The sequence below is a fragment of the Phycodurus eques genome, chromosome 23 (genome assembly GCF_024500275.1).
Source record: "Phycodurus eques isolate BA_2022a chromosome 23, UOR_Pequ_1.1, whole genome shotgun sequence".
NCBI classification, from domain to species: domain Eukaryota; kingdom Metazoa; phylum Chordata; class Actinopteri; order Syngnathiformes; family Syngnathidae; genus Phycodurus; species Phycodurus eques.
This window is the reverse complement of record NC_084547.1, coordinates 5,894,726-5,908,424: the sequence shown is the minus strand read 5'-3', so window position 1 is coordinate 5,908,424 and position 13,699 is coordinate 5,894,726. Positions and strand designations below refer to the sequence as shown.

At 47.8% G+C, this 13,699-nt stretch overlaps 2 protein-coding genes across 2 annotated transcripts; both read left to right on the top strand.

The window, feature by feature from the left end:
• Positions 1–34: 34 nt before the first annotated feature.
• Positions 35–3,693, top strand: si:ch211-63p21.2 (FH1/FH2 domain-containing protein 1). The gene is made up of 9 exons (XM_061669329.1): positions 35–914; positions 981–1,121; positions 1,198–1,380; positions 1,452–1,571; positions 1,655–1,816; positions 1,909–2,159; positions 2,298–2,508; positions 2,586–2,694; positions 3,088–3,693. Exons 1-9 carry the CDS (start codon positions 450–452, stop codon positions 3,153–3,155), a joined length of 1,710 nt encoding a protein of 569 aa, XP_061525313.1. The 5' UTR covers positions 35–449; the 3' UTR covers positions 3,156–3,693.
• Positions 3,694–5,795: 2,102 nt separating this feature from the next.
• On the top strand, positions 5,796–13,275 carry ppp2r5b (protein phosphatase 2, regulatory subunit B', beta). The gene is made up of 13 exons (XM_061668939.1): positions 5,796–6,093; positions 6,199–6,459; positions 6,797–6,993; positions 7,079–7,180; positions 7,252–7,344; positions 7,428–7,558; positions 7,622–7,681; positions 8,747–8,855; positions 10,075–10,128; positions 10,956–11,126; positions 11,203–11,330; positions 11,402–11,503; positions 12,099–13,275. The coding sequence occupies exons 2-13, from the start codon at positions 6,267–6,269 to the stop codon at positions 12,226–12,228; spliced, it is 1,470 nt and encodes a 489-aa protein (XP_061524923.1). The 5' UTR covers positions 5,796–6,093; positions 6,199–6,266; the 3' UTR covers positions 12,229–13,275.
• The last annotated feature ends 424 nt before the right edge of the window (positions 13,276–13,699 follow it).

The window sequence follows — 13,699 nt, the reverse complement described above, 5'->3', positions numbered from 1 at the left end:
GCGAAGGGAGGCAACCTCATTATTGCTGCAAGTCGAGCATGCGAATGACCGTGGAGAACGCCACCAGATCACGTCTGTGCGTTTTCTCACCGGAATGGAATAGACCGAAAGTAGATGCCAAACAGGGAGATGATAGTTGATCAGCGTGCATGCGATGCAAGGTTGGCTGCCACCCGAACTCTTGGCAGTATCGAGGAGAGGTCGTGTGTGTGTGTGCGTGTGCGCGTGTGCACGCAGCAATGCGATACAAACAGCAGATGAAGGCCGATAAGGAAATGAAGGGAAAGGGCGCAGCTCAAATCGACTCCACCGATGCGCCGGTTCGCTCTCGGGAGGAGGCCGAGGATGTTTTTAGAGTTTGTGAATAGGCAACGGACTGGACGCAGGCTGACAAAAAAAGAGTCCGAAGTTTGGAGCATCCGAAGGGAGGAACTAACCAGGCACACATCATGAACGACTCGGAGAAAACCAAGGACAACCCGCCAAATGGGGATTTTGACCAACCCGGGCCACTCAAACCTTCAACTCGCCTCTGCCTGAACACGTTGGACTTCACGGACCTCTGGGATGAGGAAGATCTGGAAGCAGACGGTACAGAAGAAGAAGAAGGAACCAACTCAGGAAGCATCTCTTACAAGGAGGGGTTCTGTGGCGTCTTGGCACCTCCACCACCCCCTCCTCTTGACCCCCTCATCTTCCTGGGCTCGCCCAAGAGAGCTGCTGATAAAAGCGCTACCCTGAAGCTCCACTGGCGGGCACTCCAGAGTGTGGCTCCGCTCCGCAGGGCGACTCGCTTCGGGACTCGGACCATCTGGACGGCGCTCGAGCCGGTCCGTTTGGATACGAAGCGGCTGGAGTTCCTGTTTGAATGGAAGGGCAAGAGCACTTGCTTGAGTGTTGCTTGTGGACAGCGGGTAAGAGCCGTCGCCAATAAATCAACTTCATCCGTGTTCTTCCTGAGCTTCCTTCTTTCAACCCAGAAGCAAACTTCAGTCTCAGTGTTGGGGATGAAGAGAAGTAACATCATCACCATCACCCTGAGCGGCCTGCCTCCCCCCCGCCTGCTCCCGCCCGCCATATACGGCATGGACGGCAGCGTGCTAGACCGAGAGGACATTCAGGTGCGGTCCCCGTCGTTCGGTTCCTTACAGCGCTCCGACGTTGTCGTTTTGCCGGAGGGTTTCTTCTGCTTTGCAGCGGCTTCAAACGCTTATCCCGACGGAGGAGGAGCTTCGTCTGATCAAGGAGGCCGAGGCTCAGAACCCAAACTCCCATCTGGCTCCGGCTGAGCTCTGCCTACTGGCTTTGGGGGAGATCCCGCACCTGAGCTCAAGACTTGGGCTGTGGGCCTTCGTGCTAGATTACGACTCCTTAGAGCAGGTAAGTGACTTGACTCTAAGCTATTTTGTCGCCATGAATCACCGCGTTTCTGCACACTTACCGTTTGTTAGGAGATCGCCAAGCCTCTCTTCTACCTGAAGCAAGCCATGGAGCAGCTAGTAGGCAGCCAGACCTTCAGACACGTTCTAGCAACGGTGTTAGCCATCGGTAACTTTCTCAACGGATGTAAGGTGAGCGCGATCCCTGAGAAGGCAGGCAGCAATCTGCCGGGGTTCCGTGCTCCGGTCGTCATTTGCCGTTCGTCGCACCCCAGGCCCGCGGTTTCGAGTTGAGCTACCTGGGCAAGCTATCTCAAGTGAGGGACACGCGTTCTCGCCAACCTCTTCTACATCACGTCTGCGTGCTTCTCCTGCAGCTCTACCCGCAGTCCTCGGACCTCTACTCGGACCTGACGACACTGAGCAAAGCTGGCAAGGTGTCGTGCGCTTATTTGTCTCGTGTCCTGTCCTACGTCCATTCCACTGTGAAGAGTTCAAACACAGTTCAGTCGGTCCCGTGTGTTTCCAGTGTGACTACTCCCTGGTCCTAGCTAACCTGGACCACCTCGAGGCCTTGTCCAAGGGGTCATGGGAGCAAATGAGGATTTTGGATAAAGCGGAGGAATGGAAATGGTCAAATGGGGAGAAGAGGCGACTTGTCGGAGGAGGCGAAAGCCTGGGGCTCGACGGCGCACTCCGTCACAGGCTGCCAAATCTTCTGAAGGAGTGTGAGGACAGGACCAAGGTCCTGAGAGCCGTACACCGTAGGGTTGTCAACAGGTGGGTTTGTCACCTTAGCGGTGCCAGTGTTGAAGTACTGAAGGCATCTCTGCAGTGTCGACCGAAAGTCACTGAAATACAAGCTTTGTGTTCATGTTCTTCCAATTGTGCAGCTGAAAACAAAGTCAATATTTGCAGGTTCCATTCATTCCTGCTGTTCCTGGGGTACTCCAAAGCAATGGTGCGAGAAACCAGAGCTGAGGACTTCTGTAGGACCATAAGTAACTTCTCTCTGGAGTTCCGGGCTGCTCGGCAGACTGTCCTCCTTCAGAAAGAGCGTGCCGCGAGAAGCCCAGCTCCGAACACTCCTGCAAGAAGGACCAACAAATGTCATCCCTCTCAGGCGCATGTACAGTTAATGAAGCATTTTCACCGGCAAATAATTCCAACAAGCATTGGCTCACTGGCCCTGTGTTGGTTCGCCAGGAAAGCCAGCAGCACTGCATGCTGGAGGAGGTGCTGAGAACGCCGGAGCCCACCTCCGGGCTGGACGTGACTCGGCCTCTGCGACGCAGGAGAACGCCAAACATCCGAGGTGAGACTGAGAAGCTTGAATACGCTGAGGTACGAAGAAAAACATTTACTCACCAAATGTTAACAAACGAAATTGAATAGTCCACGGTGATAAAAGTAAGTAGCGATAAAGTGAGAGTTTCACCATTATTGTTCAAACTGAAGGGCATGAACCTTTGTTTATTTGAATCTCTAAAGCGAAAATACCTGCTGTATATGTGAATAAAAATCGTAGAAGAAATGAAAAACGTTGACGTGATTGAGCAAAACCAATGTGATATTTGGAGTCAGCACATCAAAATTGTCCTTAATCGGCTAAAAACATCTGAGACAATACTTTTGTTGTTGACCGTCTTTATCAGTCTTTTATTTTTAAACCGAGGCTAAACTAAATGTATTTTTGTATTTCTGCCAGGTCCAGCGCTGACCCTGCTGATGAAAAGCGAAAAGCTAAATACAAGTATTAAAACAGATAGCTGTTGACATACAAACTTGTGTTATTTTAAATTAAATCACAGCATCCTCTGCTGGTTTTTGGGGGGGGAGCGAAAGACGGGCACAGTGTGTTTGTGTTTGGCACGCACACTGGCCAGGGTAAGATGAGACCGACCAATCGACGAGAGAGACACGTGACCAACTTTGATTATTATTATTATTTTTCTTAAGCTGGTGGTCAGTATTTTTTACCAGGGATTTTCTCCATTTTTTTGTGGCCACTTTCAATCCATGTACGTACTTTACATTTGCATCCAAACTGATGGAGTTGCTCAGATGAATGTGGCTGGAAAGGAACAAAACAAGCCAACGAAGAAGAAGAGCAAAAACGATCAGGAGCGCGCCGATGACAACGGGACAACTTTGATATTGTTTTGGTCCCTCGTGACAAATTCACTTGCTTATATACAAGGAAAAAAGAAAAAAGACAGGACGCCGCTGAACCGTTCACCGTCATTTCCATCAATTTATGATTTTGTCAGTGTTTAATTTTAAAATATAGTTTGAGTTGTATGACTGGTATTAGTGCCACAAAATAAAATATGTAGCTTGACATCCACAGGCGAGTATGCAAACAAAGAGTTGTTTTGGTTGTCCTTTTTCATCCAGCGCAATCATGCGGTGTCACATCTGTTCAGTCAAGTGCCATTGGAGGACACTAACCTTGAGATGACCTCGGTGAATGACGTGCATCAAATATAAAGTTGGCCTTGAAGTACACAAGTAGGCACTTCTAAATCCATACAGAATAGACTTGTATATAGACCAATGTAAATGTAATGTCTTTATAATGTACCAAAAATAAGGTTATTTTCCTGAGAGAACGCACTTATGTCAAGGGGTTGTCATCTGAAGGTTTGCATTTAAAGTAAGTTTTTTTTTTTTTTAATTATTATTATTTTGAGGTTTTACTGCTGCCAATGTGTAACACTAGTATACTGTACAACACATATTTAATGTACATTTAATATTTGGCTGGAGAGGTTTCCCACTATCTCCCACTTTTATCTTTGGAAATCTGTTTATTGTCTGAGCAGTTACTTAGGTACAATTTAGTTAAAGACATGAGACTTCATACTGTTAGCCACAAAGTTGGCAAACTGAGTTGTTTGCAAAATGATGTTATAATGGTTCTGTTTTAATCACATGAGATGAGATTTGACTGTAAATTGGTTGCTCCCTCGCCAAGAAGCAAATGAGGCATCTTTTCATGTCAAAGCGCTCGAATTTGCCACATCCAATATGGCGGCATGCAGTGTAAATATTGTTAACACAATGCCTCTGTGGAACGTGTTCGAAGAACAAACATTTCCAAATCAAACTAGTGCGTTTGCTGAGCTGAGAAATCGCCATCTTGCTGCTTGTGCCATTAGTGCACCTGTGCGCACTTTCGGGGCTCTCCTGAAGCGCACACCTGTCTGAAATTATCTGGAGAGCTGACACCGCCAGTGTTCGCAAATGAACACAAAGCAAAAGCCAAAACGCGTATTTGTTCACACGTTGCACTCAAGGAGTGTTAAAACAACGCGAGGTCACTTGCCACGCCGCCTTGTGGTCGGGAGCTAAATTGTCAGTGGCCAGCCAGATGTTTGTCAAACATCGACTTGGCGTTGAGCACTGCGCGGTACGTCGATGTCGCCGCCATATTTCATGTGGCAGAATAGAAGGTTCGGAGACGACGCGAACGTGAACGTGCCTCGTTCGTTTGCCGCTCGTACACGCAGCAAACGTTTTACACGCAAATCTCATCTCATGGCATTAAGACTGAACTTTGATTGTGTTTGGCCACGATAAGTGTTTTGAAAATAGAACTCAATTTGCTGACTTTGTGGCTAATAGTCTGAAGTCCCCTAAGTAAAAACAGATATTTGTGAGTTGCTTTGCCAAAATTTCTCAGACTATGTCGAGTTCCCAAACTGCCATTATTAATAGTTAAAATGCTTATCAATCACTGAATATAAAAATGATACATCCAAATCACTTCAATGTCATCTCTAGTGCTCGCCATTCTGAAAAATTTCCACTTCGGGATATCACATTCATTGTTACAGTACTCCAAGTTAGTTAGTTGAGAATTCAATCTTTTTGTTTCTTGCTTGCGTACAGCACATTTTGTGCAGCTATGGCAGTTGTTCAAGTGCTCCATAAATAAAGTTGCGTTGCGTCGAGTAGAATAACGAGCATTGAGTGTCATTGATCATTACGTAGTGACAAACATGATTTTATTTTTTATTCCCCCCCCCCCATTTCCTCTCTGTAGAATACGATGACTAAATCCAGCCATTGAAACGTGAGCGTCATCTGCAGTATGGACGGAGCCCGAGCTCTCCTGCATCAAGTCAGATTGCTCAGGTGGAGCTCACACGTCGTCTCGTCTTGCCGTTTCAAAATAAAGTCTCCGCCTGGCTCGGAGCGCTTTTCAAAAGCGTTGTGAGTCGTCGCACACAGATCGCTGCTCATTCGGACTAAGAAGTACCGTGACCCGATCGTTGTCCTCGTCTCCTTTCAACGACTTCCAACGATTTCGAGACACTTTCCGGTGTTTTATTGCGGAAGAGCATAGAGCGTACTTCCGGTCCGTTCCTCGTCGCGTCTAGCTTGCGGATGATGATCTTGGTGGAACCTGGCCGTTAGGGAGGACGAAAGGCGGGCGGGCGAGCGGGCGAGCGGGCGGGCGACGCATCGCTTCAGAGCTCGCTATTGTCTTGCAAAGGAGAATTCGGGAGTTTTAGTTTGGTCACTGCGAGAAAAAGCCTCGTCTCGCCTCCTCTCCTCGTCCGGCCAGACGGAGCAGAGTCGCGTAAGACGGCGAGGTGAGGCTCGGTTCGGGTTAGGGTTAGCTAACCCCGATCGGCGCGTCTGGAGGACGGCGAACGTTGGGACCGGCGTCCGAGGGAGGCCCGGAGGAACGGAGAGGAGCGCCGAGGTGAGCCCGCATCGATGCTTCGTCTCGTTTGGAAGCGTCTCTGTTCGGATGTTGGCCAGGGTCAGCACCGGCAGGACGGCGGTTGATGAATGTCCGTGCTTTTAGCATCGCAGTTCCCCGCAAGTCCCGGAGGATTCCCTTCCTCGATTCCGAGGCTCCAGCCGACCGCCGCCATGGAGACCACCAAGCTCCCTCCGTCCAGCCCGTCCTCGCCCACCAGCAGCTTCTCGGTGCCGTCGGCGGAGAAGGTGGACGGCTTCCCGCGACGCTCCATCCGCAGGACGCACCAAAGGAGGTCGCACAGCTCGTCGCGTTTCCGCTACCAGAGCTCCCTGGTGGAGCTGACGCCGCTGCCTCTTCTCAAAGGTCGGTGGCGCGTCGCCGAGGGGGCAAAATGGCACGATTGGAAACTTCCTTTCCACGGCGCAATATTTGGCCCAAAGCATCCCTCATAAAAAAATAATAATAATACAACGATTTGATCCCTGGCTCAATAAAGGCCTCGGCTAATGTAACAATTGAGTGCCGCGGTTTGTCCCACTTCAACCGTCTAATTCACAGCGGCGAGTGAAGCGCCGCTAATCGAGCTAGATGCGAAAAAGCCTCAAGTCGCACGAATGACTAAGTTGTGGGAACATACGCCTTAACTCGAAAAGATGTGACATCGCGGTTAAAATGGTGTGTCGACGCGCTCCCGTCGCAGACGCCTCGGCGGCCGATTTCCACGAGCTCTTCTGCAAGAAGCTGCAGCAGTGCTGCGTGACCTTCGACTTCCTGGACTGCGTGGCCGACCTGAACGGCAAGGAGATCAAGCGCGCGGCGCTCAACGAGCTGGTGGAGAACGTGGCCACCAGCAAAGGGGTCCTCACCGAGCAGCTCTACCCGGAGGCCGTCAAGATGGTGGGGCGGGAACGTCTTTGCGCTCGCCGACGTCGCTCGTCGTCTCTCTCGGCTCATTTGTGCCCTTTGGCTTCTTTCGTCGCAGATCTCCGTGAATATCTTCCGATGTCTCCCGCCGAGCGAGAATCCCGAGTTTGACCCCGAGGAGGACGAGCCCCCGCAGGAGGCTTCCTGGCCACATCTTCAGGTCGACTCCCATCTTGTCGGCAAAGTGTCGCAAAGCAGAAGGAGCCAACAAACGCTGTGCCTTTTTCCCAGCTGGTGTACGAGTTCTTCCTGCGTTTCCTGGAAAGTCCCGACTTCCGCCCCCCCGTGGCCAAACGCTACGTGGACCAGAAGTTCGTCTTTCAGGTAATCTTCTCCCTCCTTCTTCCCACGTTCGTGTGTCAGTGTTCCGGAAAGAGTGCCATTGACGCCGCATGCTGTGCGTTTAGCTCCTGGAACTCTTTGACAGCGAGGACCCCAGGGAGAGGGAGTACCTGAAGACCATCTTGCACCGCGTTTACGGAAAACTCCTCGGCCTCCGAGCCTACATCCGCAAACAGATCAACCACATCTTCCTCACGTACTGTCCATTTAAAGCCCGCTTGTGACAAATGCAGGTGATGAAGCCTCGCGTGTTTTCCAGGTTCATCTATGAGACCGAGCAATTCAACGGCGTCACGGAGCTGCTGGAGATCCTCGGCAGGTGAGCGCAAAACCGACGGATGCTCTATTTGCTTTTTTAGCGAAGTTGCTCAAAGTCGGTCAAGTCGGTAACCGCAAAATACAAATACAGCGCGGTCCCTTGACCAACGAGCGACTAAACTCACGACGTTTTGGAGATGGGCCCGTTTTTTGCTTTTGATGTGCAAGCGCAGACTTAAGATGCAAGCTCTGTATGCTGGCAGGGAAGTCAACTAGCCTCACAATAAACAACACTTTGGCCAATCGGGAACGAATCTTCAAAAAAGACGCTTCAAGATGAGGTTTACTGTTAAACTAAACATAAAACACAATGACACCTTGTGTGTTCAAAACAGCCGCATAGCTTAGCCTTTCAGCTTAATGCTAATGCTAAATAGCTTCTATGTTGCAGTGCTATAACCGTTAAAGCTACAGATTAAACACAAAAATGTAGACAGATAATATAGTAGTACTTAGTCATATATTCTTTATCCTCTGCAGAGAACGGCTATTAGTGCCGTACTGAAGAGCTGTGAGGCGTTAAAGGTCTGAATATCCGTTTGTTTATCTTATAGTGCCCCCTCGTGGCCAAGGCGGGGACACCAGAAAGAGCAGCATAATGGCCATTCAACTGATGCAGTGTGACAAGAGCTTACTTTTAATGTTTTTAAATTTGTATTTTATTACGTCATGACTGTCTGTTGTTTATCAAGTACAATATTATGGAGTGCTATTTTTCATCGTTAAAAAAAAACGTTTTTGTTTTTTGGGGGGTAGGCTGGATGGGATTAATGGCATTTCTATTGAATTCAATGGGAAAAGTTGCCAGAGGAGGGAGGGATGAGTCATGAGAGGAGAGAGAGGCCGGGATTCGTGATGTTGGTAACGGAGGTATTTATAACTCCGCCCACACTGGACACAAGGCCTGATGAATGAAGGCGAACGCGTCGTAGGAAAGACGAGCTGCAGGAGAACGACGTCACTTCCGTCGTAATGGCTGTGGAGAGACGCTCGCGCGCAAATGAGCATCGATTGAAGTTTATCCCGCTGGGCTGACGCTAATTATTGCTTTGTCGTCCCCCGCCAGCATCATCAACGGCTTCGCCCAGCCCCTGAAGGCAGAACACAAGCAGTTCCTGGTGCGGGTTCTCATCCCGCTGCACTCGGCCAAGTCGCTGTCCGTCTTCCACGCACCGGTCAGTCACGCTCCCACTTCACTTCACATCTGTCCCACGCCGGCCGTTTGCCATTTCTTCACATTGGATTCCTTGTCAAGTGCTGCACTGGCATTGTTGTGCTAACACTAACACTAAGACGCCACTAGACGGCAGACTTGAGTCACACATCAAAATGCAAGTGTGCGTTTCTGTGTGTCTCTACGACATGAGTTGTCATGTCTCGCTCCCTCTGTGTGTTTGTGTGACAATTGTTGCGCATGTGGTCGTAAGGTTTGGTTTGGCTTGTATTTTTTTTAAATGTCCGGCTATTTAATTTTTATGTAGTCACTGCAGTTTGCCAACGAACACCTCATCCAAAATTTCTCCTCCCAGTCCCACTGCCTCCACGGTTTACAGACTCAAACTTGTGTGGACCCTTTGGCAGTTCTGGCAACGCAAGCAAACGTTAAGATACGAGCGCCGGACCTTTTAATCATGTCAGTGACTCACTAAGTCTAATAACGGTCCCAATGTTGTCGGAAGGAGAGAAGTGTGTCATCTGCACGGCGATGTCACTCCCAGTCAGGAAGAGAGCGGCTCAGTTTGTTTACTGCGTTCCCACGGCGGCTTGGAATTTGGAAGAATTGCTTCCAAATTGTACCCGTGAACCTTTTCCTCTATTCACTTACTCACTCCGTGTAGCTTTAGACCTCTTGTGATTGGATTCTGGAACTGCATTTCCCCCCAATCCAAAATTCTCTTTCCATTTATTCTGCCTTGACAAAGACAAACTGAAACAAGCCCGAAAGACGGTGTTAAAAAGAGCTTTGTTTCTTAGCCGCCACCAAAATGAGCTTTGTCTTGTTCAATGAAACGGCATCGGATGCAAAACGCCGGCTAAGACTTTGAACAATACTTTCTCAATAGCAATTGACCCAACCTCGCGTTTATTCGAATCCTCATGCTCTTCTCCTTTTGAATTGTACAACGCCTTCATTTAGTCATTTAAGATTCCTGAATGATTCGCAGACAAATGCAGGAAAATTCTAACATGATCTGCATCCAGGCCAACAAACCCACACGCCTGTATGAGCGTTGGCGGGAACACGTGTGGTGGGTTTTTTGTGTAACAAAAGCATAACCTCATCAAATAAAAAGCAGAAACGTTTACAGCTGTAAAAGTCACTGCCGAGCTCTGTGACCGCGCGAGAGACTAACGTTATCAATTGTGTGCGTTTGTTATCTCCTCCCTCCGCAGCTGACCTACTGTATTGTGCAGTTTATTGAGAAAGACTCCACTTGCACTGAACATGTAAGTTTGAGTATGTTTTACGCCGCTTAGAAATGAAGCAAAGCCTGGACACATCCACGGATACAGTGGATGTACTGCAAAAAGTCTACACACCCTTGTTCAAATGCCAAGTTTTTGTGAGCCCAAGATCATTTCAAAACCTTTCCCACCAATAATGTCACCTATTTCCTGTACACTTAACCACAAATACATTTCAGATGTTCTAGTGAGCTTTTCCTGCCATTCGTTTGTGTTCGAGCTTGATGCTGCCACTGTCGATGATCAGAATCATCTTTATTTTGCCAAGTATGTCCAAAAAACGCACAAGGAATTTGTCTGCGGTAGTTGGAGTCTAGTACGACAACAGAAAGTCAATTGACGGAGAACACTTTGGAGAAAGAAAAAAAAAAAAAACAGTCACTGAGCAATAACGGGTTGCTAGTTATCTGGTAATGCCGGTACGATTTTTTATTTTTGAGTATGATGTTGTTCATTGTAGCTTTGGGCTACAACGGCTCATGACACGTGTGGGAATGTGAGACACGAACAGTTCCAAATAGGCTTTCGCCAGAAATCCAAAAACTGATGAAAATGGAGTAGAACAGCTGAAATGTATTTGTGGTAAATCAGAGGCCAGTGTGCGCCGGCTCTCATTTAACATAAATCACATTGAATGTAGAATCACAGTTGTGTATTTTTACTCCCACTCGCTACGAGATTATTATTTTTCCAATCAAGTGATATTAACAGTGGAAAAAGTTTTCAAATCTCGGGCACATCACAAGAAGTTGGCATTTGAAGAGGGGTGTGTCGACTTTCCATATCCGCCGTACGTCCTGTCGCCTCAGATCATCAGAGGGTTGCTCAAGTACTGGCCCATGACGTGCACACGCAAGGAGGTGATGTTCCTGGGCGAGATCGAGGAGATCCTGGACGCCATCGAGCCGTCTCAGTTCGTCCGAGTGGCCGAGCCGCTGTTCAGAAAGATCGGCGCCTGCGTGGCCAGTCCTCACTTCCAGGTGAACGCCTCCGCCCGCCCCGCCCAACTCTGATAATAGAATATCAAAATAGAAAGCAATCTCAATCGCGCACTAGGTGGTGGAGCGGGCCTGTTACTTTTGGAACAACGAGTACATCCTGAGTCTGATCGAGGAGAACTGTCAAGTCATCCTGCCGCTGGTCTTTTCCGACCTCTACGCCGTCTCCAAGGAGCAATGGAACCAGTAGGTGGCGCGCACGGACCTTCGGGCTTTGCCTTTAAGTCGGGGTGTCCGCTAACCGCGTTTCCCTCCAGACCCATCGTGTTGCTCGTCTACGACGTGCTCAAGACCTTCATGAAAATGGACGGCGTGCTCTTCGAACATCTCGCGTCCTCCTACAAGGCGGAGAAGCAGAAGTGAGTAGCAGTACGGCGCACGGTGCCTTGTGAGACCACTTCAGAGTTTGCAGAGATGTCAGCGCTGTCGGGTGGCAGTCTCAGATCCAATCGGTTAACCGCGGGTTTTCATACCATTCGATCGATAACGGTCAAGAAAAGAACAACAAAGCGCTACCCTGGTTTTATTTATACATTTATTCATATCTGAGAAATGACAGCATTTATTTTGCTGTCTGCCTCCACCTGGCACTTGAGCTCACAGATCCCTCTGGTGTCTTGAGTGTCAAAAGACGTTTCCACACTTAAGATGCATTTGTGCTGGCAAAAACAATCCAATGTGGCACGGTAAACATATTTGGGCATTAACAGTTGCAAATATTACTTGAAGACTTTTTCCCCGAGAAAAAAATGATGGATAACTGCCAATAATTCAAATACTTTACGATCAGTAAAACAAATCGATTTCCAAAAGGAAATTCAGTCAGCCTTTTTTTTTTTTTTAATTACCTTTGGCTTTATTGTATTATTTTAAATGACAAATATTCTTCCCATTGATGAATGAATGGCATTTGTACTCACTTGAACGGGCAAAGACGATTTGCGCTCTCCTCAGGGACGCGAAGCGGGAGCGCGATCACGCCGAGATGTGGCGACGCCTGGAGAATCACGAGGAGCGCAAGCTGCGGGAGCGGGGCCAGAAAGGGGACGAGGCGCCGCCTGAGGTCGGGGAGAGCGCCACCTAGGCCGACGTAACTAAGTCGGGAGGGATCAGATCGATGGAGGTACAAAACCAATCGATATTTTATTTATAGTCTCGTGTCATGGAGGTGGTAGCTTTTTTTTCTCCTTTTCTTTCTCCAAGCGTACAAACTCCAAGGTCACGATTGTACCTTCTTTGTCGGACCGAGTCACACGGGACAATCTTTTTGTGACTCGGCTCAGTTTCGTCCGGTGGACGCTTTTTGGCCTCGTTTAATCAAATGTGCGTCTCACTTGCGTTCTGTTGAGACATACGCAAATATTAAACCGGGATATCCGATCGCACCGAACACGCACGTTGTATACAAACACACACTGCCATCAGTTCCTTGACCTCGCCAACGGCAGTTTCAAACAGGATGTGGCGATGCGAATACTTAAGTGTGTCATCTTCTTTTAGCAATACTTTCACTGTAGCAAATGGTTAGTCACACATTGAATATTGTTCACATGGTCTTAAAAAGGTACTTCACTTGTAAATGATTTTTTTCCCTCTTTTTTTGTTGTGAATAGACTGAATTCTATTTATTTTGTACTCACTGAGTAAATACACATTCATGAACATATGTGTGTGTGTGTGTGACAGGGTTTACATTTGAATGTATAGTGAAACAAATCGATTGTCTTTTTTTGATTGTTTTAACGATCTACCTGTCGGCTAAGGCCTCCATAATTCAATTTAGACAGTGCAAAAAAAAAAAAAAGATCCAGCCAGAAAGCAGGGGATATTTGATTGATGCTGCTGATTGTCCGTTTTAAACCCCAAATAATGTGTTTCGTTGTTTGTGTTGCCAAATCAGTCTTAACATATGCAGCCTTTTTTTTTATATATGCTTTATTAGATTTTGTATTTTTTTTTCCCCCAAAGCCATTCCCAATGCATTATACGTAGCAATTTCACTCAACGTGTTTGTTGTCTCCGAGAAGAAAAAGCTGGAAGAGATGTTTGTTTTGGGTGTGGGACGGGTGAAGCTGAATGTAGAAAGCTTCCTGTAAGTAACATGACATTACACTTCACTTGGACAAAACAACTCTGGTTGTCTGTGTCTTTTGTCTTTATCAGCAAATAATTTTATTTTGATTGCATGAGCATCAAAACAAGAACGTGTTTATTATTGTTACTTTATTTAGCTGCATGACAGGGATGTAAGATGAGATCAGCAGATTTTGCAGGTGTACCTAATCTAGTGGCCACCATTGTGGCTTTGAAACACACGCCGAGGTTAAGAAAATAACGTCAAATAACAGACAACTATCAGAATTTTCCAGGGAGTCTCCATTACTCCTGCCGCCTCGGGGACGCTCGTGCGGTATTTTAATTGTAATTACGATGATGTCAGAGTGTCCGTCCGCCCTAATGACTCTCACGCAGAAAAAAAAAAGGGAGGGGGGAAAAAAAAAAAAAAAAAAAACCCCAACGAAGACAAGCCTACCAGCTTTCATTTCATTTGCTTG